The sequence below is a fragment of the Ctenocephalides felis genome, unplaced genomic scaffold (genome assembly GCF_003426905.1).
Source record: "Ctenocephalides felis isolate EL2017-DRISC unplaced genomic scaffold, ASM342690v1 CF-g0.4_SCAFFOLD_01170, whole genome shotgun sequence".
Lineage (NCBI taxonomy): Eukaryota > Metazoa > Arthropoda > Insecta > Siphonaptera > Pulicidae > Ctenocephalides > Ctenocephalides felis.
Window position 1 is genome coordinate 1,007,078 of NW_020537324.1, and position 22,942 is coordinate 1,030,019.

General features: G+C 29.5%; 1 protein-coding gene across 1 annotated transcript in view; it reads left to right on the plus strand.

Moving 5' to 3' along the window:
- The first annotated feature begins 1,787 nt into the window (after positions 1-1,787).
- LOC113365869 (uncharacterized serine-rich protein C215.13) overlaps positions 1,788-22,942 on the plus strand; it is a 41,560-nt gene continuing 20,405 nt past the window's right edge. The window contains exons 1-2 of the mRNA XM_026607410.1: positions 1,788-1,805; positions 1,878-2,013. Coding sequence (XP_026463195.1) covers positions 1,788-1,805; positions 1,878-2,013 — 154 coding nt within the window. The remainder of the gene's footprint in view (positions 1,806-1,877; positions 2,014-22,942) is intronic.

The following is a 22,942-nucleotide window of genomic DNA, read 5'->3' on the forward strand; positions in this document are numbered from 1 at the left end:
TTATTGCAATGGTGGTTTCAAACACTCTGATGAAATACACAAGCCTGGACCACAACATAGAAGGCGTCTTAAGAAAACATCTAAAACTATCAGGTAAAAGGCTCAAAAATTTATACTGAGATTTTATAGAGTTAATTTGATGAAATGAACTTTTTGGTGATTAAAGAAATAAGTTATAATAAAGTAATTTAAATCTATTTTTTGATGTAACAAAATGAAATTTTTAATATTATTATAGGTGAAATATATTTTTGATTTGGTTTCGATTTAAATAATTTCGGTTCGAGTTCAAGCAAAAATAACAGTGATCGGATTGATTTTAGTTGAATTATCAAGAAATATGCTTTAGAAGCTTTTTATTAACATGATTGCATTTTGTTTCCAAACAAGCCAATGTACAATATTTACTTTGACAGTTATGGCGTTTATATATGTAGTAATCGGAATCATGATATTGTTTCAGATAGAACATACTCTACAAGCTGTTGATGAAGATTTCGAAATTGTTCCAGATTTCGTAGAATTATTTGTACGTGCAACTCTAACAAATATTTAAAAAAGGCATTTCATATAATCATTATTAAAACGTGTGATTTCTTTAAAATCTTTTTTAATGAAGCAGAGAAAAATCTTAAATACTAGATACTGATTAAATTCATTAGGAATCTTCTGTTTTAGAATGACTACGGGAAAATATCCGACCCATTATATTATTGCTACCATTGCAAGGTATCTACTCCAGAAAAAAACTCGTGGAAGCACTTGCCACGTGCCAATTACATCAACAAAACACTATAGGTTGTCATAGAACATCCCAATGTATCAAAGTCATCCTTGAAAGTAATAAATATTTTTCTTGCATTTATTTTAATTTATTCAGTTTGGTGGAATAAATATAATTTCTTTTTAGAACCAAATAATTACACTATATATAGAACCTGCATTCCTGGTGATATAACTTGTGCACATTGGAGGAAAGATTTGTACACAGAAGGTTCCAATTTTACTTGTAGCACATGTAAAGGCATTTTATGTAATCAGGCAATGTCCTTCGGCACTTATAATGGAATTGTCACTTCTTTAGCAATATTGTTTACTTCATTTGCGTAATTCAATTATTTATTATTTATTATTAAAAATTGTTTAATAAAATGATCAATATTGACTTTTATTATATGATTTTTAATGTGTATTTAACTAGGTATGAATTTTTGTTAATTTTAGCTTGAAAATTAATTTATTACTATTAAATTATTTTATTTTGGTATATTGGCGTAATAAATTAGTTCTATTACTTTCTGGAATTGTTTAAAGAATGCGTAAAAACAAAATTGCTAATTACATTGATAGCTTTTTTAATTGCCTTATTTGACAAATCTTGAATAAATGAAAATTGTTTTTGTCGGACATTTGTTTTCTGATTAGGCATATTTAAATTTACCATAAACAAGTAAGAGTGTACGTTTCATGAAAGTTGACAAGAAACAGCAAAAAATATTCCTGGCAAGAAAATTTGTCAAAAAAACTAAATGTTAAAACGACTGTTTATTTGGGATTGTAATGCAATACGATTTGCATTCACAAAATTGCTTCCGTATTTAAATGACATTACACATTATCAAATTTAATGTGTACCCGAATCAGTCTAGATTTTTCGCGCGATCGAGTTAGTTTTGAAATCAAAACAGTGCGATTGTTTTTGAATACATTCGAAATGTGAAACTATGGTAAATGTGTTTTTACTTCTATCCAAGATTAATATATTAATCATATTATTGAGACTTGTAATGACCGCTGAGGGACAGGTAAGTGTGATGCCTCTACGGACCAAATGTCTATTACCTGTCACATTAATAATTTGACAATTCAATTTGCAGTCGTTCCCATATCGTTTGTGTTATCGTTGTGCAACAACGTCAGAATATGACATCGTTTCCGAGTGCTCTAGCCCGACCACGAGGCATTTGTTGGCCTGCAGTCGAGACGCCTCTTGTATATCTGTCAAAGTGGTCAGTGAGTACCTATTTTTACCTTTATTGATGTACATGTATTCAGATTAATTGTAAGACATAGAATTTTGCTTTAGGCTATGCAAATGATTAATTGATTAGTGCATTTATTGTTATATGCGTGCCAAAATGTTAATTATGTTGCATGTGACAAACTGGGAAGAGCATGCCACACATTCCTTCACTTTTATCTCATAACTTGGATCATTGGCTCATAACTTGTATTTTAGAATTATTCAAGTGGTTCATTTAATATGTTCATATAAGGTTTACATTGAAACAAAACTAGGTGTAGGTGGCACTTTGCCTTAAGGAAAGTTGATGTTCTCGATATGTGTAAATAATTCAACTGCACGTCCACAATTAAACCACTTTAATGTACTGTAATATTTTAGGATGTTCATTGAACCATTTATCAACGAAACTAGTGGGGCGCATGGCATCGTGCCTTAAGGCAAATTGCTGGAACTTCCCGTACCAAATATTATTTTTTTAAAAGATTAACATTTTTGAAAAAAATTTACTCTGAAAAATTAGATTCTTGAGAAACTATAAATTTTTGACAAAAATTTACTTTTTTTTGAAAAAAACACTTTTTGAAGAAAAGTGTATTTTGAAATATTTTGGAAATTTTAAACTTTTTCAGAGCAATCGAAAAATATATATAGAGACGAACTATCGAAGCGCTTAAGCGCCGCGCCGCCATCTAACGGATAAGCATTGGTTCGGAAAATATCTGATAATTTGATGTGCATATGTCTAATGATCATTTTTGACCGCCAAATGGCATTTTTTTTTTTATTTTTTTACTAGATCTCCGAAACCGCTAGACCTGCCTTCATTAAAATTTGATCAGATCTTCATCTTGTTAATACAAGTGAAATGTTTTTTGAATTATTCAAATCGGACGCTCCGTTCTTTTAAAAACTGAGTTACCGTTTTTGGCACTTTTTGCCCCATATCTCCGGAACGACTAGACCTGCCTTTGCCCAAAACTAATCAGCACGACTCCTTATCAATACGAATCGAATGTTTTTTGAATTATTCAAATCGCTTCATCCGTGTTCCCGAAATCGTCGACGAAAATTTAAAAAAATAACTTAAATGTTCAAAATTGGTTCAATACTTACATTAATTTTTTCCCTCCTTTTTGTTAATTTTAATGAAATGGCTCTGCCAAAACAACAGGAGTTCTTGTCGAGTTTCATCAAATGACTTTAAAATTTTTGAAAACAGTGGGTTTGTTTTTGAAAATAAAACGTCTACGACGTGTAAAATTTTGGCTACTCATATGCACACACAATTTCTTCTTCCAAAGCGATTTGGAATGACTTGAAACATTAATAAAACGTAAAATCAGTAAATAGGAGATTCTGACAAATTTATAATTTTTGGGAAGTTAATATTTATAAAATCTCCTGCTAATAATAATTTAATTTTGTATTTTATATTATTGCTTAAAATTGTGTTATAAAAATTATATCTTTTATTTACGCCATGTTTTCAATTTTTAGATCTAAAGTGACTATTTTAGAGCTCATCTATTACGACGACTTGGAAAATCTTCTAAACAAAAAACCAAGGAAAATAATTAATTTGGGCATGCTCTTTCAGTTTGTTTGCAATGTGTCATGGCAAAGATGTGTTTCTATCTTTACACATTATTTTATTTAACAATAAGTATTTCTTTGTGAAATAGACATTTTTGGTTTAACCTTTTCGACTCGGTTGTCGCCACTCCGGTAATAATAAGTACAATGTATAGTATAATGTAAAGTATAATGATAAGTAGTATCGGTGGTAAAATAAGTACTAATTTCGGAATTAGCGAGTGGAAAGGGTTAAAAGTATTCCAGTAAACGGGCTTATTTTGGGACAACTATAAAAATATTTATTTTGATTAATATTTATTTATTTAATTAATAATTTTATATTGCTCTATCAGCGGAGTTGCGGAAATGAATATTTTCATTTTTGGTTTAAATTCAAATAAATCTAATCTAAGTGTCAAAACTTATCGCTTTTTTACTGGATTCTGGTTACGAATGTAATACAATTTAGATATTGGTTATTTATCTGAATACATTTATATCAGAATATATTACAAAATATTGAAATTATGCTAAAGTCGGTATAATATTTCAGAAAAAGGAAATTATACACAATGGCTCGGATGTGATCAGTCAGGCTTAACGTGCATGGATTACGAGGAGCATTTCTCGTCCGGTGGCTTCGACGTGACATGTTCCATGTGCGTGGACGACATGTGTAATGGCACCTCAACGATATCACACGCAGTCTTGTTAATTCTGTTAATTAACTGTTATATTGTGAGAATTATTTTTTTATGAAAACTCTTTTTCATTTAATTCTTTTAAAAAATTAACAAGATGCGAATGAAGTTTTATATTGTTTTCTATGTGAACGCTTCAAAAGGTCCATTTTTTCGGAATTTAGGCTGGTAAGATACGCATGATTGTAGATAATTATTATGTATATAATATATAACAGTGATCGCTCATATTTAATTAATATTATTGTAATTGGATTTATCACTTACCCTAAAAATTGATAATGCTGCTATTGTTAAGTTTTACAACAGGTAGTCCTTTAGTTTCATTGAAATTTTTAGACATTTTGGTTAATTTTTAGGCATTAAGTCTCAGACAATACTACTCAACAGTTGCATGATCAATTTTGCTCTCTAAAATAAGATCACTGGATGTTTATGAAGAAATCGCTAATTATAAGCTTATTTGCCATTTTTTAACCCTCACTTCTTGAAGCTTCTTGTTCAATGGGCTTGGATTTTAAATCTTCATCTTTCGATTTAAGCAATTTCTGAATTTAAGAATTCAATTCAAGCTAAAACATCTATCGCGGCAAAATCGGCTTAAGTCTTCGATGATTTCATTCAACATTGTAAAAGAAAGCTTTTGTATTTTCATTAGTCCATTTGGCAGCGTTTATAAAGATATTTTATAAAGGATATCGTGAATAAAGAAATTTTTAGCCGAGTATATAGGATTTGGATCGATTTTTTAATCCCATAATACGCGAATTGAATGAAGCCCCAATAAGGAACTTCTACTTTATATGTATTACTCCAGTTCGTAATAATACTTGGGCAAACTTAGTTATCATTAATAATATACTTTATCATTATTATTATTTCAAGCAATAATAATAATAAATAAGTTTCATATTGAGGCTACATTTCATCATAAACAGAAATATTTTTTATCATTGATAAAATTGATCAATGAACGATATTTTACCATCATAATACAACGTTGTGCGATGTAGTACTAACAGAGAATGTGATTGTACTATCATAGTACAAACGTAGTAGTAAGTTGTAGTGTAGTACGATGTAGTATTATCAGTGAACGTGATTGTACTATCATAGTACGACGTAGAAGTAAGTAGTAGTCGTAGTACGATGTAGTTTTTCAATGAACGCGAGTTTACTATCATAGTATGACATAGTAAATCGTAGTACGATGTGTATTACAATGAACATGATTGTATTATCATAGTACGACGTAGTAAGTCGTAGTACGATGTAGTATTACAATGAACGTGATTGTACTATCATAGTACGACGTAGTAAGTCGTAGTACGATGTAGTATTTCAATGAACATGATTGTACTATCATAGTAACGTAGTGAGTTGTTGTACGATGTAGTGTTATTAATGGACGTGATTGTACTATTATAGTACGACGTAGTAAGTCGTAGTAAGATGTAGTATTATCAATGGACGTGATTGTACTATCATAGTACGACGTAGTAAATCGTAGTACGATGTAGTATAATCAATGGACGTGATTGTAGTATTATAGTACGACGCGTAGTAAATGTAGTACGATGTAGTATTATCAATCGTAGTACAATCATGTTATTGTAATACTACATCGTACTACGATTTTATGTGTACTATGATAGTCAATCACGTCCATTGATAATACTATATCGTACTAATAGCATGATATAGTATTATCAATTTACGTGATTGTACTATCATAGTACGACGTAAGTTCGCATAGTATGTATGTAGTATACAATGAAGCGATTGTTGAATTATCATAGTATGACGTAGTAAGTCGTAGTACGATGTAGTATTATCAATTGACGTCGTGACTGTACTACCATAGTACGACGTAGAGTACGATGTAGTATTATCAATGATGTGATTGTACTATCGTAGTAAGTCGTAGTACTATTAATATAGTATTATCAAGAACATGATTGTACTATCTTAGAATGGCGTAAAAAATCGTAGTACGATGTAGTATTGCCAATGGACGTGTTTGTACTATCATAGTACGAGTAGTTATATCATCATTTCTAAGGTCCCCAAACGAATTTAATACAGGGCCCTGCCAAGGCACGATATTGCATTAGAAATTTTACCAATATTTTCTGAATCTGAAGAAAAATTTTTAACTGTTCTTGACACTTTTCTAATTGTATTTGATACTTTTTAACTTGTAAATAATACCTTGTTTTTCTTCACATCGATTCATTGACATGCTCGAATAGTTTAGGGTAAAAATATAACATACTTATATGGACGTACACATCAATGTACATAGTTTAACACATTTACTCTGCTGCGCACCCATATAGTGCGTGAGACCGTTGTTTTTAGTAATGTGTTTTAATTGAAATATTGTACTGTAGTTACTTCAAACAGAAATAGTCCTTTTATCCTATTCGGGTGCAATTTTTTTAAATTGACATCTAATATGTCCAGAAATGGGTTCATGGTGACCATATATGGTCACCAGACGTATACGTCCCGGTTTGTCCGGGATAGTCCCGGATTTTAACCTTGTGTCCCGCGTTTTTCTGAAAGCAATCTTGGTCCTCGATTTAGATGTTCTGTCCCGGATAGTCCCGAATTTCCAAAATGTCTAGGTTTAAATTGAGTATTTTCAGTTAGGGGCCGTTCAAGTATTACGTAAAACGCGGGGCCGGGGGGTTGTTGATTTGCTTATTTTGGGTTGACATGGGAGGCGGGGGAGTTTGGATGATGATACGTCATAGGTAGTATTTTTATTTTTTCATTAATTGCAAAATGTCTACGTAAGCATGGGGGTAGGGGGTAAGAGCTTTGCTTACTTTTGCTGACAAGGGGATGGGGGGATAAATAATTGTAATAAATCTGCTTACGTGATACTTGAACGATCCCTTACCTAATAATAAAATTACAACAATCTACTAAATATTCGATAATGATACATAGAACAAGTTTGCTTCCCCCTCCCCTCCCTTCACGTTAGCAAAACTTAAAGTTCCCGTCACTGTTTTGACTTTAAAAAATATGTTAACCTTAGTTCATTTAGCACAGGGGGAAGTATAACCAATACAAGAATAGTAGTGAATGTGTTAAACATACATAAATTTTTCACTGCACCAGTAATCATTCCAACTAGTAATTAGTACGATTTTCAAAAGATGTCAATGAACGCCGATTCCAACAAGATTCCAGCGAGAATCATGTTCGAATTCCGAGTGATTCTAGTTGGGCGTTCGCCTAAGAGAATGCGCGACGAGTTAGCCGATTCGTGAATCGATTTTCAAGAGCACATTACAAAGTTCGCTATCGGTCCGCACGGGTAACGTCGGAAACTCGCACGCTGTGATATATATTTACTTTGGCTCCCGCGAACGGCCGATATCGAACAACAATTTCGGCTGACTCGATTTCCTTTACACGGCAGTGAATCGATCTGAATCCAATAAAACGCGACCGCGTGTGTGATCAAAAGTGACTAATTTTAATACGAACCACCACCGAAATTTCCACCCCGACGTGCAATGCATTTCTCAAGGAAAATTCGATAGCATTGGATGCATTTCGATCGCCGGTGTTTTGAAAAACGGAGATTGATGTACGTGTAAAATCAAAGGCCGCGGGTTTTATTTTAATTTATAGTTTTTTTTCTTTTGAAATTTTTGTTTTTTGAGTTTTTACTTTTAAACGGAGTGAAATGAGTGAAAAAGACAGGTCGTCGCCTATATACATTGATCATGGATTAAAAACCCTAATAGGACGAGCTGACAACACATATCCACTAATAAGCGGTGAGGTTAAATTCTATTATTTCATTTAATCATATGTGTTTTATTCATTGCATGTGTGTTCGTGACTTTGTCATATGATGAGGTAATACGTGCTGTTTGAAGAACTTACGATAAAATTAGATTCGTCTTTATCTAACATCTACACAAATTCATAGTCTTTCTCGCTTGCCGAGGCGCATGCTTTTTGAATACTATTAATAAAACTAGATGTGTGTCTTTTACGTAGAATACACTTTTTTTAAAAAAAATCATAGTTTTTTGTAGATATTTTTAATCACTTTTTTTAACTATTTTCAATATTCATTTTATTGCCGATCATTATTGTTTATTACTAACATAATGAGTAAATAACCTTATATCAGCACATTTATTAAATGCATACATGCTTTGTAAATTGCATATCAGAACTATTGTATTAAATTAAATATGTATAAAAATATATTCCATCATTCCTCGTGACCTGAAATTGCACAGCGTGCAAGAATGCTAGGTTATAATTATATTTAAGCCATTTCTTTATCATTTCTCTGTTAGTTTGTTTGCTCTTCAAGGATTCTTTTTATCTTTGTTCTGTCAGAGTCGAAATTTGAATAAATTTTTCAAAAAGATTTGTATTTTACACATGACCCACGTGTGACCCGAAATTTCACAACGTGCAATAATGGGAGATAACATAACTACCAATTTATTCACACTATACTGTTTACTACTTTTTCCATTAAGTGTTGGTTTTATTACTAGCTATAAAAAAGTGCCAAGGGGTGTAAGATAACTAAGTATTCTATTTTTGTTCAAATTTGCATTGTTAATGTGCTAATTCTATCTGTTTACTATTTGTGATTTATTCAAAATTTCTGGAAATAAATTTTGTTAATATAATTTAGGAAGATTTAGTATGCCCCGAGAATCAAGTTTTTAGAGCGCACCATTATTTTCATAAGTATTTTCTGGATGCATGAAAGCATCAAAACTGGTTATTTTGTAACTATTTTTTTCCTGGTCACAAGACCAATTGTGACAAAAATTACATTTGTCGTAAAGATCTATAATTTAAATATATTTGCCTCATTTGTCATTTACGTTGATACCCAAACATTTTTATCTATACTTCACAAATCTAAGAGCAACCATATATTTTCGCTATATTTATATATAAGTAAAAATCCTTAATATTGATTTTGTTCGAAGCCGAAATATATTCAGGATGAACAATTTTTCTTACAATGCTGCTATATCGGGCTATTACTAATTTAATTTTAATTTATAATTCAGCAATGATTTCAGAATTACACGACTAATAGCATAAATCATAAAATATTGCTATAAAATATTATTATATGTTCTAAAATTATAGTAAGTTTGTGAAGCGAAACTGTGCTATTATTTTATAGATTTGTTTTATTCTTAAAACGTTTGTTTCACTGCCAAAGCAATAAAGGTATGAATATGAATAATTCAAAATTAGAACTACCTCCGATTTAAAATAAAAGCATATTTTCTTACTCTACTCAGATTTAAATAAAAGCATATTTTCTTAATTATAATCCACCAATAAGATTTAGCTTTTGCACATATTCAACAGATGTACTTACTGTTATTTAACTTTGTTCAATATGATAAAAATATATGGAAAGACTTATTTTTATACATTATCGATTTAACAGAATTCTTTCTAATACGACGTCAACCTTTAAGACTTAATCGACGTGTCTGTTGAAGAATATTTAATATAGAGCAAAAGATGTTAGACAGTTTAATGGGGTTAAAGGTTATTCATGTACATTTTTATTAAAATTGCCTTGGCAATATGTAATAGATACCTATGAAAATAAGATTATTTCTGTCTAAATTATAAATTTCTCTAATGAATAATAAAGGTTATTATTCACTTAACGTTTTATCCACGAACATTAGTTGCCCAATATTTGGATAATATTATTGCATAAAAACAAAGTTGGAATTACAAGAAGCAGAGTTTTTAAGATATTAGGATTGCATGTTGGTTTTAGATAAAATGTTTCTAATTACATTAGGTGATGAGAGTGTTGTTAAGGAAAGTAAAAAAAAGATCCCTTAAAGTCTAACTGATATTGTAAAAACAGAATCTTTAAAATATGAAGACTGCGTAGGTTTTTCTAGAATAGTTTTTATATTAATTAAGAAGATGTGGGATGGTTCATATTAGAACTTTTGTCAATTCTGGTTTCTTAGCAAAAACTAAATAATTTTTACTGGTAAAGCATAGATTGCGTTTGTACTGTCAAAAATATACGTTAAGAAATAGTTGCATTATCATATGCCTCAGATATTAGGCAAATTGACCATTTTTATGAACTTATTGGTGGCTTGTTAACATTTCTGATGGTCAATTCATTGTCTTCTGATCGTACTAAGGGGATCGTTTGGGAATTATAGTTTTCACAAAATAATAATAATAATGGGCCGTACTGCCCTAGGACAGGCTCGTGAACTAGATTAACTCCAACTCGATTCAGGAAAGAAAATTTATGTAAGAGATTTTTCATTGCCATTTTAACACCGCAGTGCCCTAAATGGGCCATTATCAATTGGAAAAATGTTTCCAAATACATATTTTGATCCTATTTCAAGTGAAAATGGATATCGCTACTGCACGATGTCAGGTTGTCCAGAGCGATGTTTGAACTCAGAACCCTATCCACACGAGTCTCCAAGCTTTAACCATTACTTCATGGAACATTTTTGCACATACAACTATAATTAATTTAATTATTGACAAATTGATCAATAAACTTGAGCTCTGACAAAACAACGGTTGTCAGTGTCAGAAAACGAATTGTCATTCAACTTTCTCAAGAAAATACACTTATTCCATATTCCAAATAAATCTTACAAAACTATCCTTTACCATCACGTGCAGAAATGTATTAAGTTGTTTAGCTGATGATGAAGTTCTTTTCCTCTCCTACATTGAGAGAGATTTGCATCAAACGGCGTGTACTGACGTCACAATTCAAGTGTTTGTAATGTTGTGCCGAGTTTAGCCGACAAGAATAGCCAAGCACTGCTCTACGGTACGGCAAATTAATTTTTTACTAGCCAAGATTATTTTTAACTGACAAGCAACAACGCCTAATGGCCGATGGTCAAAATCGCAACGATACGGAACGCAGATGAACAAAGTTATGCCGAATTCACATCTGATAGGATAGGAATAAGAGATTTATAGATGAAAACAAGCATTCTGTTTCATAATAGAATAATAACGAAAGTGCTATTTTCACGGATTTATTATTACAGTTTTTAAACCGATTACTGCAACCTGTATCTTGACTGTGATTTCGTCAAATTGTAACGTGGATTCGTGCTACTCGATAACAGCTTTGATAGGGTAGAGTCTATCTTTGTTAGGGAGTTCCAATTTGACTTTGACCAAGTGTATTGTAAAAATTAAACCAATCATATCAAAAGAAATAACACATATGAAACAATCAACTATCTGACTACGTTCAGCAAAACTCCCAGCCAATGCATGATTGTAGAAATGTGTTTTTAGCTGGTTTTCAAAAATTTGTCACTTGGTCTTTTTTAACCCATAGCCTTGGAAAACAGTATAGGCAGAGGGCATTCTAAATACCTACATTCTAAAATACCTTAAAATCTCCATTTTTTTATTAATAAATGCATTATATTCATACTCCTCAAAGAAAAAAATTAAAATCTTGGCGAAAAAGTTATTTGATTTATCTAGTTTTTTCGACAAAGTTTTTTAAAATAGCGTATACAAATATTATTGAAATAAATTATTTCTGTACATAAAATAGTAAAAATAGTTGAAATAGTCCGATATAAGAGTCAGTTAGAACAAAATACACGATTATATACGAGAGAGTTTTACTAGTAGGTTGGATCATAAATTTAAAAATTATTAAATACAGAAATTTCGATATTAAAAGTAAAGTCATAAAAACAATAATTTTTCCTACAATTTTCAAATGCAAATTATAGAGAACTTGTGTGCAAAATAAACACGTGATGTCTTATTTTTAATTTTAAACGAATTTTACGAAATAATAGCTATATTATTCAACCAATGCAAAATATAAATTTCATGGGAATTTTTTAGAGATATTTAGAGTCATCAGGAATATTATATTTTTATTTCTTTGGTACTTCTTTCTGCACTATAATCATCAATATTTATTTTAACGCAAATAATGGGCTTTATAATTCCAAATTATAATTTTTTACACTAATAACAAGCAAACATTTACACTAGTGACATTATCTATTTTTCTCCTGTCAATTTCATATACTTATTATTAGAGTTACTTTCATTCTATCGATATGTAAGGCATTATTCTTGGAAAAATCTCATTCATATATAACGAGAACTTTTCTTTTGTATATTTCCTATAATTACTTAAGACATTTATGCCTCGTGAATAATGACGTTGTCAATATAGTAAAAGATAAATTATACGGTGTAAAACTTGATAGTTTAATAAATGATAGTGATTAATGGGTAAAAAGAGAATAAGTGGTACCAGGAGTTGAATTTTATATCATTTTTTATATTTATGTATACATAACAAAGGTGATTTTACGATGTTCTGCTATTTTTACGCGATCAATGCTCGAGTAATTTTTAGCACATACATTTGATAACATGGAGCAATAACATCTGTCCAAATATTCGCAAAAATTATGCATTAAAACATAACACTAAGTTAATGATTTGGAAAAAATTTGGAAATGGAATCTTTATTTTAAGATATTACGAATAAGATAAATAACATAATTTAGTTATTTATATCATAGACAATATTATTAAAAAAAACCCTTGTTATAACAGTAACCAAAAAAGAAGCTAAAGATACTTGGTAAAGATCTTATATAAAATCCATCTTATTTCTTTGTTTTTTTTTCTATGAAGAGGATTTGTAATTTGAGGAGATTAAAAATAATAAATAAAAAATTATATGAAGTAAAGTAATGAAAATATTAAATGAACCACTAATCCCATTTCCATTGAATAAGTGGTAAAGTCAATTTTCACTATTTTGCAAAGCTTGATTTCAAAGTTCTATTACTCTTGTAATATCGCGTATTTGAAATTAATGGCTTAAATTGTATACAAAGTGCTTCATTAGCTTTTGTTTCTAAACAATAGTTTTCCAATTTAATAACTACTTTTAGAGAAATAGTTAATATCGCAGTTTAAATCATTTTTTCCGAAATTCGACTTAACTACTGGGATGGCAGACATAAGAAATGTTATAGAACAAGTTCAAGTTTCATACTGCAATAATTTTTTTTGTTTTCTTATATTTATATACTTCCTCTTATTATTATTATTATTAAAATAAATATTTTTGTGTTAAATTTGCCAAAATTTTTGCAATCGATATTTCAACTATTTGAGACTTAAATGCCTTCAGATTCATAAGATTACAGTGCAAAACTAAAGGCAAATCACAATCATTGTATTTTCATAAGTGTGAATATATTTACCTTCGCCGCATCAATAATTTTTTTCACAAAATCATCTTTGTCATGGCTTCAAAAATAAATTGGTAAACATATGTCGAGTAAAAAAGCTGTTATTATAATGGACGGAAGGCCACTCAAAATTCTTTAATTATATCCACGCCATAGCCATACCTCGTGACACTGCCGAAATACTACGTACGCGACTCTACGAAATCGTTCAATGTAAAATAGAAGAGATGGCCAAGTTGTATTTTTGAATTTAGAATTTTCCACAACAGAAAAAAACTTAGAAAAACACCGTGTATTGAACTTCAAATCATTTCAGTTTTTATTGATAATACTTTCATATACTTTCTAACATAATTATTCTTCCTAATCGATCTAAAATTTTATGGAATTTATGTCAACTATTATATGCTAGTTTTATATAGTTTATTATTCATGTTTTAACCCTTTTCACTCGCGAATTCCGAGATTTATATGAATTTTGCCGCCGGAGCGGCGGAATCCGAGTTGAATAGTTGAACCCAAATATTTTCAGCATTTAGGTCGATAGCATTAATAATCAAATAATTCATAATCCAGCATAATATTACTAGTAAACTCTTGAATTGTGAATTTTGTGAGATTTTATAAAATAATCGAAAGCTTCGTTAGACATGTAAAAAGTGAACTTGCAAAAATGAGCGCAAAATTTGAGATTTGATAGAAAAGGCTGAAATATTGATAGATAGAACAAGCGTATGTAGGACTTGCAAACTATTTGTCCTAACTTTAATTGATTTTCATAGCTAAACCACTTCTCATATGCCTAATATTATAAGGAGTTTATTTTAATCATCAACTCTATCACCTTGCGAATTTTTATCAAAATCTCAGGAGAGTAACCCTGATGTCCTTCTTGTTTGGCATATAATCTGTTTCTTACAAAGTTTCGAATTTTGTTCTGAAAAGTCTTCAAATGTAGTGGAAAGAACTTTGATTCATTATTCAGATTTCTGTTCAAAAAATATAAGCTGTGTTCAATATGTCTATTATATTTATTAATTAAATTGAATGATTTAAAAAAAATCTTATAATTTGGGCCAATCTAGAAAAAAGTATTTTCTAACAACTTAAGGCCGCCTTAAGTTCATAGAAAATACTTTTTTCTAGATTGACTCTACTGTACTAGTTTCAACTAACTTTACATAAGTCCCAAAAAATAGCTTTCCTCAAAATAAATATATATCTCCTTGAAGGATCATCTCATTCTTTTTTTATGTTGAATCGAGTTTCTTCCTCGACTTTGTATCATATCGATTGATCTGTTTTGAATTGTATTTGCACAAAAAATAAATAGGTCGTCGAGGAAACTTAGTTTTTCCTTTTCTGAATGGAAAAATCGTTTTTCTCGTTTGCTTTCCTGTTTACATCTCGGCAGATAGTTTTGAAGTGGTTCAACCTTTTGCAGAAGGTTTTGAACTGACAGAGAAGATTATTTATTGATATATGAAGACATAAAAAATGAATAAACATAAACGGTTATAAATTGGAATTTATTAGTAATTGATAGATTTAAAATATTTACAATCATTTTCAGTCTACTTACTATTAGATGGAGTAAAAATACATCAATTCCAATCAAGATTGTGAAAATGTATCTATAGGGTTATACTAGAATTTCAGGCAACAATAAAGTTTTATCAGACGTGCTCCATTTTATGATTGCATTTATTGATCTAATAAATGATGTTATTGAGAAAAAGTTTGCCGAACATTTTGGGGTAGAGACGAATCGTGTTATTGAAGTATAAATCCTACTCGTAATTGCCATATTGATGCTGGATATATTGTCTTAGGTTCTATACAAAAATGTACAGAGAAAAAGTAACTTTATAGGGGAATTCTCTTGAAAAGACTGTAGAATCTTTCATTTTAATTATTGAATGAACTAAATATTGAAAGCAATTTTTTTTTCAATTATTAAAATATATGCTACATCTCATTGTCAGTCAAATTTTAGACCAAATAAATTGTCTGGTGTAAAATATCAGCAAAAAATATTCACAAATTCTTTAATATCTATTTAACAATTTTTATATATAATAAACATTTAAAAACATCACATACGCACGTGTAGAAAATCCAATACTAACACACACAGCAAAATCGTTAATTTTGTAAAAAAAAAGTTATAAAAAACTAATTTGGTACAGAAAATACTATAAAGTTATAAATATGTTAAAACTAGATATATTAAGTTCTTTACAAAAATAGGCAGCAAAATAGCTATTTCAGCCTTTGACAAAATTTTGCAATACTACAAAACTACTCCCTTTAAAACCTTTCCAGAATGATGAATTAGCTAGGATTTTTACTCAACATAGTCAGATAGTTGTTTGTTTGATTTGTGTTATTTGTTGTTATATCATCGGTTTGGTTTTTACAATATAATTGCTCAAAATCAAATTGGGCATTTGTGCTCAGCCCTACCTTATAAATAATCAAGTCAATGTAAGATTTAAAAATTCCTTAATGAATGTATTATGGTTTGTTCTAAATATAGACTTAATTATAATAGAATAAATGCTAAACTAAATTTTACCAGAATTAATGGAAATAATTACCTCTTACTCATATCAGTAATTATTAATTAGAGAAGTTGCTATAGAAAACTTTTTGCCTAATTATGAGTAATGACAATTGTACACTTAACCTCACACTGTTGTAGGAGTCTCGGTAATGCGAAATGTAAATACCGAAGCCATTAGACTGATGGAAGTAATGCACTCCAATTACGGAAATCAATTCGAGAGTTCTTTTCGAATAATAGGCAAAACCTTTTAATATTAATATTAGTTTATTATATAAGACAACGTGCTTTTATGGGTTCGGGTACTATGCTATAGATTTTGATATTTTAGCCAGGAAGGAAAAAGAATTGGCTTTTAGGGAAAAAAAATAAATTTGAATTATTATGAATTTTGTATATATTGTTCATATTCTTTACATATAGTATTTGCATATATTACATTTTTAATAAAACTTACTCATATACTCTAACATTTTATATTTTTCAAGAATGTGATTGAATTATATCACATTACTGATGTAAATGATTTGATGTACCTGTAAATCATATTTTGTATTACCATTTCTTTCTTAATTTCCAAAAATTGTATATTACAATGAAGAAGTTAGAAAATCTGGGAATTTAATTCTCTTCTAATAATGAGTAATTCTAATACAACAATTATGAGTATCAAATATAGATATGTATGAGCTTTTATGGGTTCAGGTTCTGCGTAATAGATTTTGATTTTTTGGCCAGAAAGGACAGTTTGTTTCTAGAAGATAATATTAAATTTGAGATAAAATCTATATAAAGTATTCAAGCAGTATTAAGTAATCGTTCAAATTCTTTACTAATTTATATTAATTACCATCTACATTAATATATTTTAAATTTCTTATGGGTTATTAGGAACTTTGGAATAATTTTATATGCATTTTATCTAGTATTTTTCAAATGCAATATTTTTATGCTGTTTGTGTATCTGAAATTCTTCCTTAAGATATAAGGTAGAGTAGATATAACTCAATATTATTATTTATATTATCAAAAAAATCAAATTCATATCTTTTAGCTACTTAAAAGTAATTTCGTTTTGAAGATAGCGATTTGCCGAACAAATGAGATAAATTTAATTATCTATTTGGTTTGATTGATAAATAAAACTGATTTCAAGTGGTAACTGATATTTAAAACGTTCTTATTTTATAAACAAAGTTCTGAAACTATGTCCATATTTGAATAATTATATTAATAATTTTACTCACAATACTACACAATTCATCATCTCTTATAAGTAGTATCAAGTTGGTGTTAGAAGTTATAGGTAGGAGTGGATCACATTGTTTCATTTGTATGATTTTTCATTGATTTTTACAGTCATATTTTTCATTTACTAAGACTGAAGGTGTTTAAAAAAAGAAATTTTGAATCCAAATCAACTTCAATAAATTTCTTGGCATTTAAAAAATAATTAGCATTAACAATGTAAATATTCATAAATCAGTCATATAAATTATAGGTTCTGAAATTGGCATGAATTCGCGTAAAAAATATTTAAAACTTTTACTTTCAAAATGTTGTTTTTTATCATTCAAAATATGCAAACGCCAGGGGCAATTTCCTGCGAGTTGGCTCACCGGGGTGTTCGGAATCCGCAGGGTTTCAACCCCATCGTAATTCCTTTATGAAACATGATATTTTCATATTAATAACGCGCAAAGTGTGCTGGTACACCATCTGAATGCTACTTAATTAATCCAATTAATGTAATCGCCTTAGAAAATGCGTGCTGGATGCATAAAATATATGGGAAAATCGATTCCTGCTTATCATATTCTTATCCGGCACGTAGTGTTTAATTGGCTTTTGTTGAAACAGTTTTTTTTCCATTCGTAATTTAATTTATTAAAAAAAACTGCGAAGTATGATAAGGTATGGTGAGAAGATATTTTTACTACCTGTAAAAAGTATGTAAACATCGTTCTAATAATATTGCGGCGAAAGCCGCAGATTTGGGGAAAGAAATATTAAATAGAGATAATAGTATCATATTTTGTTTATTAATTTTTGAAAAAAATATCAAAATGAGGAAAACGCATAATTTTAATTCAAGCTTTTTTATTTCAACTGCAACTATGTAAAAAACGGAAACAATCTCAGAAACTAATAATTATCAATTTTCCAATATATAGTGGGAAATCTCATATTATTATCACCTGAATTAGTTGGAATTTAGCTGCCTTCTTAGCCATTATATATAGAGACCAACCGTCGGGGTGCCTTCTGAAAAACCACGTAGTTATAAATATTATCACATCAGCTCAAGTTAGAAAAGAGAAATTAACAGCAAATTCAAAATATCTATAATTCTATTAAGGGTCTAACTTTCAATTTCACAATATTACATAGAGTTCTATCGAGCTAGATTCCCAAAGAATATCAAAACGACCTTCATTTAATAAACTTGTTTATGTTGCTGTCAGCGTAACCTTTCGGCTTTCGGCTGGGTGAATGTTTCACATTAGATGTATCTATATTATATCCATCTATATAAATGTATTGAATTTTAAATACCGTCCTGTACCTTTATAATAATACATATATGATGAGTAGCTAAAAGTGAGTATCGTTGCGTGACAAAATACCCTTTTCCGCGGCATTGTACCTTTGTTTTATTCATGGGAATATCGTTATCTAAAATTATATTTGTCCTGCGTATTGTATATATTTCCAGCACGAAATGAACCGAATATTCAGAATTCGGAATCGAATATATTTAGAAAATCCCACGTGGGCGAACTGGATTTTTTTTATTATTTTCTTTTAATAAATTGAAAATTGTCTCTTTAAAAGAAACATATAGTTTCTTTGAGAATAAATTAAAGTTCTAAAAGGTTACCTAGTAGTAAGCCTTTTCGACCATAATGTAACAGTTTCATGAAGTAAATGAATAAATAAAATTGTGAATAAAATCATAATTTAAAGAGAGAATATCTATAACTACAATGAATAATTGTTGTGAATGAATATTTATGTATAACAAAAAAAAATGTTTTAGAAAATCAGTTTTTAAGTTAAGTAAAAATTTAAAAAATACCTACTGTAATAGACTTAAAGGGCTATCTCTATTTCGGCTATCAGATAAATATATTTTTTTACATATTAATTTAGGTCCATTAAAATAAAGTTTAATTATCTTAGTGTAAAGTTTCACTAATATGACATTTACAACTTTTACAACTTCGTTATAAACCTGTAACGTTTAATGATCTGAGAAGAATTTCAGGAGTAATCCAAGTTGTTCTCATGAAATTTTTGACTTGGCGCACAATCGTGCCAGATATAAAACCACACGTGTCATTACCTTAATTTGTAGTAATAATGAAATACATATATTAAAAATCTTTATATTTATTCACTAAACATACAATTTTTTAAAATATGTACTCATGCTTACCGAGAAAAATTATTATAGTCCACTCATTATAGTAAGTTCACCTTGGAATTTGAGATACCCAGCTGTAAGTCTGTGAATACTTGTATATTGACACCTAAAAGTTGTCTCAAAACCTACATATGTTGCTTACACCCAACCATATGTAGCTTTTGAGACAACTTTTAGGTGTCAATATACAAGTATTTACAGACTTACAGCTGGGTATCTCGAATTCCGAGATTCTTACCTAATTTAAACTTAAATGACTGGACTATTATCTATATATTTAAGTATGTACGTAGCTTTGATATAAATTTTCATACTTTTTATAAAAATAAAAAAATGGTTTGACATATTTTTTCTGCACGTGCAAATTAATAATTTTTTTTAAATTATTTGACCGGGTTTCATTAAAAATGTTTATCGATCAACTTCCTGCGCCTTCAATTCTGGTTACGCTAAATTTTTCTTTTCTATTCAATTATAAACAGTGATACTACATCAAAAGTGTTTTCTAGTTCACGTCAAGCATGTTATTTTTCATGAAATCATCAACATTTTGACAAGACGTCATTTGATATTTTAAAAATACATATTTTGCCTACGACGGACGTCTCGCCAGTAGTAGTAGCTATTCGGTATGTTTTCCTAGGCGATGTGCAATATTGTATGGCCAGGTGTCGCATTTAACATGTCCTAGCCGTGAAGGAACTCTATAAACGAACGTCGACAGTATAAATGTGTAAATGTGTTTCAGACAGAGCATATCAAACGTTTATATAAAAACAAATAGTAGAGTTCAAAATTAATTCAGTAAAAAAATGTGTTTTCGGTGACTCACTTTGGAGAGGTTGATACAGCGTGTGTAGAAAATAATCTACTTAAGTAGTAGGAGAGCTGTAAGGCTTATTGTACTTTTTTTTAAAAATTAATGTAATTTAAGAAGAACTAATTGTATTTCTATAAAATAAAGACCATAGATGTTAAAACTATTTCTCTAACGAATCTTGTAAAAACAATTCTAAAACTATTCATTATTTCACAATTAATCATTTTCTAGATAAGGTGCAGTGTTACAACTTACTTCATGTTTGGGGATAGTAACATCTATCGAGGCATATAGTTACAACAAAAAAATGACAATAATACCTCTGTTAATTTATTCTGAGCTTGATTTAAAAAAATTACATGTTGCTAAGTCATTCTTTTCATAAATCACCGTAAACTATAATTAATATAAATAAAATATATAGTCTCTTGCAACACAGTTTACATGTGCTTATATCTTACAAATGATCTTTACTAGAATCGGTATATAATTCTTGTATGTTACAAATAGCCCCAAGGTTTTGTTTCAACTAACCCCAAGTGTGATTTTTTTATGAATCAAGATCACTATTTAAATAATTTAATAGTCACAAAAGTTACATCGTATCAAAGATTGATAAATTTTAAGCATATTAATATAAGATATAAAATTTAAATGTAGTCGAAAATAATAACGCTAATCGAAATTTTATTATACTCACTAAAATTTTATATTACATGTCAAAAATGACGGATCTGCACAGTTCTGTATACTGCGTCGACCTGTGGGACAGTAGCTATCACAATATTTTATACTTATTTGATAAACTTATTTTTGTGATTTGGTGATATTATTAACTTCCTATAGGGTAAGTTATTGTAATCGTCGAAAAATCGAAATTTTGGAATACCTCAGAAAAAATGGATGTGTGTGTGTATGTATGTATGGATACAAATTTCCAGTCTCGTTTTCGGGCGCACGGATCAACCGATTTGAATGGTTCAAAAAACATTTGATTCCTATTGATAGGGAAATGGGCTGATTAGTTTTTGGCAAAGGCAGTCTAGCTATTTCGAAGATACAGAGCTAAATGTGAAAAAAATGGCAGTTTTTGAGAGAACTAAGCGTCCGATTTTAAATGATTCAAAGAACTTTCTGCTTGTTTTAACAAAATAATTGTTTTTGGAAAAAAAAATTGTTTCAAAATTTTTTTTAATTTTTTTTTTTCAAAAAAAAAATTTGTTTTTTTGTATATCGAAAATAATTCAGATTTTGATTTTAATTCTCACTAAAGTTCTAATATACTTTAAACAAATAATTTCAACTTTGCAATTCAGTTTATATAATTCTTATAAATATTATACAATGTTACAGTATCTATTAATAATAGTCTATTTGAAAACATTTAATATTCCTCGAACATTTCGTTACGGTACGGAAAGTTCCAGCAATTTGCCTTAAGACGATGCCACACACCCCACTAATTTAATAATTGTTGTATATGTAGTATTTTATGAACTTTTCTATAGTTCAGGTTACCATCATATTGAATTCATCTCGACTTATAAAAATTTTACAAATCAAACAAATAATCATTACAAATTGGATACTTTTGATGCACATAATGCATAAAAACGCTAAAGAAACTTTAAAATATACCAGATAATGAAGAGAGTGATACTATTTATCTTATTGATAATTGTTTGATGTCTCATATAACTAGTCCTTGAACAAAACATTGCTCTATCAACTATATTACATCAGTATCCTCATATGATGGCTTGAATTTTGTTGTTTTCCCAATGCCAAGGGTTTCGCGAATAATGTAGACATTACGGCTTCATTTTGTTCTACTAGAACTATTTCATCTCATCGTACATCTGCCCACAGATTGATATGTATATATTCGTAGATTCTTAAACTCTAATAATACCTACGCAAATGTTTTATGCTTGTATTATCAGAGCACATGACTGCCGGCTAAATTTATACCCGAAAGCATTCAAAATAAACTATTTAATACCATTTGCAATGGAATTAAAGCCAAAAGGTGGATCAGAGGGAAATAATTGTGATTGATCGCTGATTAGATGGGTAATATTTCATACTAAATCAAATTTCGAGGTCACATTTGATATTTGATATTTTATTAGTTATGCTGCCAAAACTTTTTACCAGTCTCTCTTAAAAAGCCACTCGTATTTTTGTTGTTTTGGTACTTTTTGTAATTTGGATATGGTTGAGTTTTTATATAGTTTTCTATAATCCATTACTCTTCAAGTTTGTCAATGTTTGATAATAAATATTTTTATAGTAAAGCTATAAAATATTTCATCTTCATATGAATACTTAAACCTGCATAAGGGGATTTTGTTGATGATATAATGCGCACGTTTCTTGCGGTTTCTTGAAAATATGTGTTGATTATATAAATTCCATTGAAATTGTATGGGATTGTAATTACAATAATAATATTACTACATATTTATCGAAATTGTTGTACATTTTTATGTTGATTTATACTTCGACAAAACGAGTCAATAGATTAGTGCTCGAATTAGTTATTA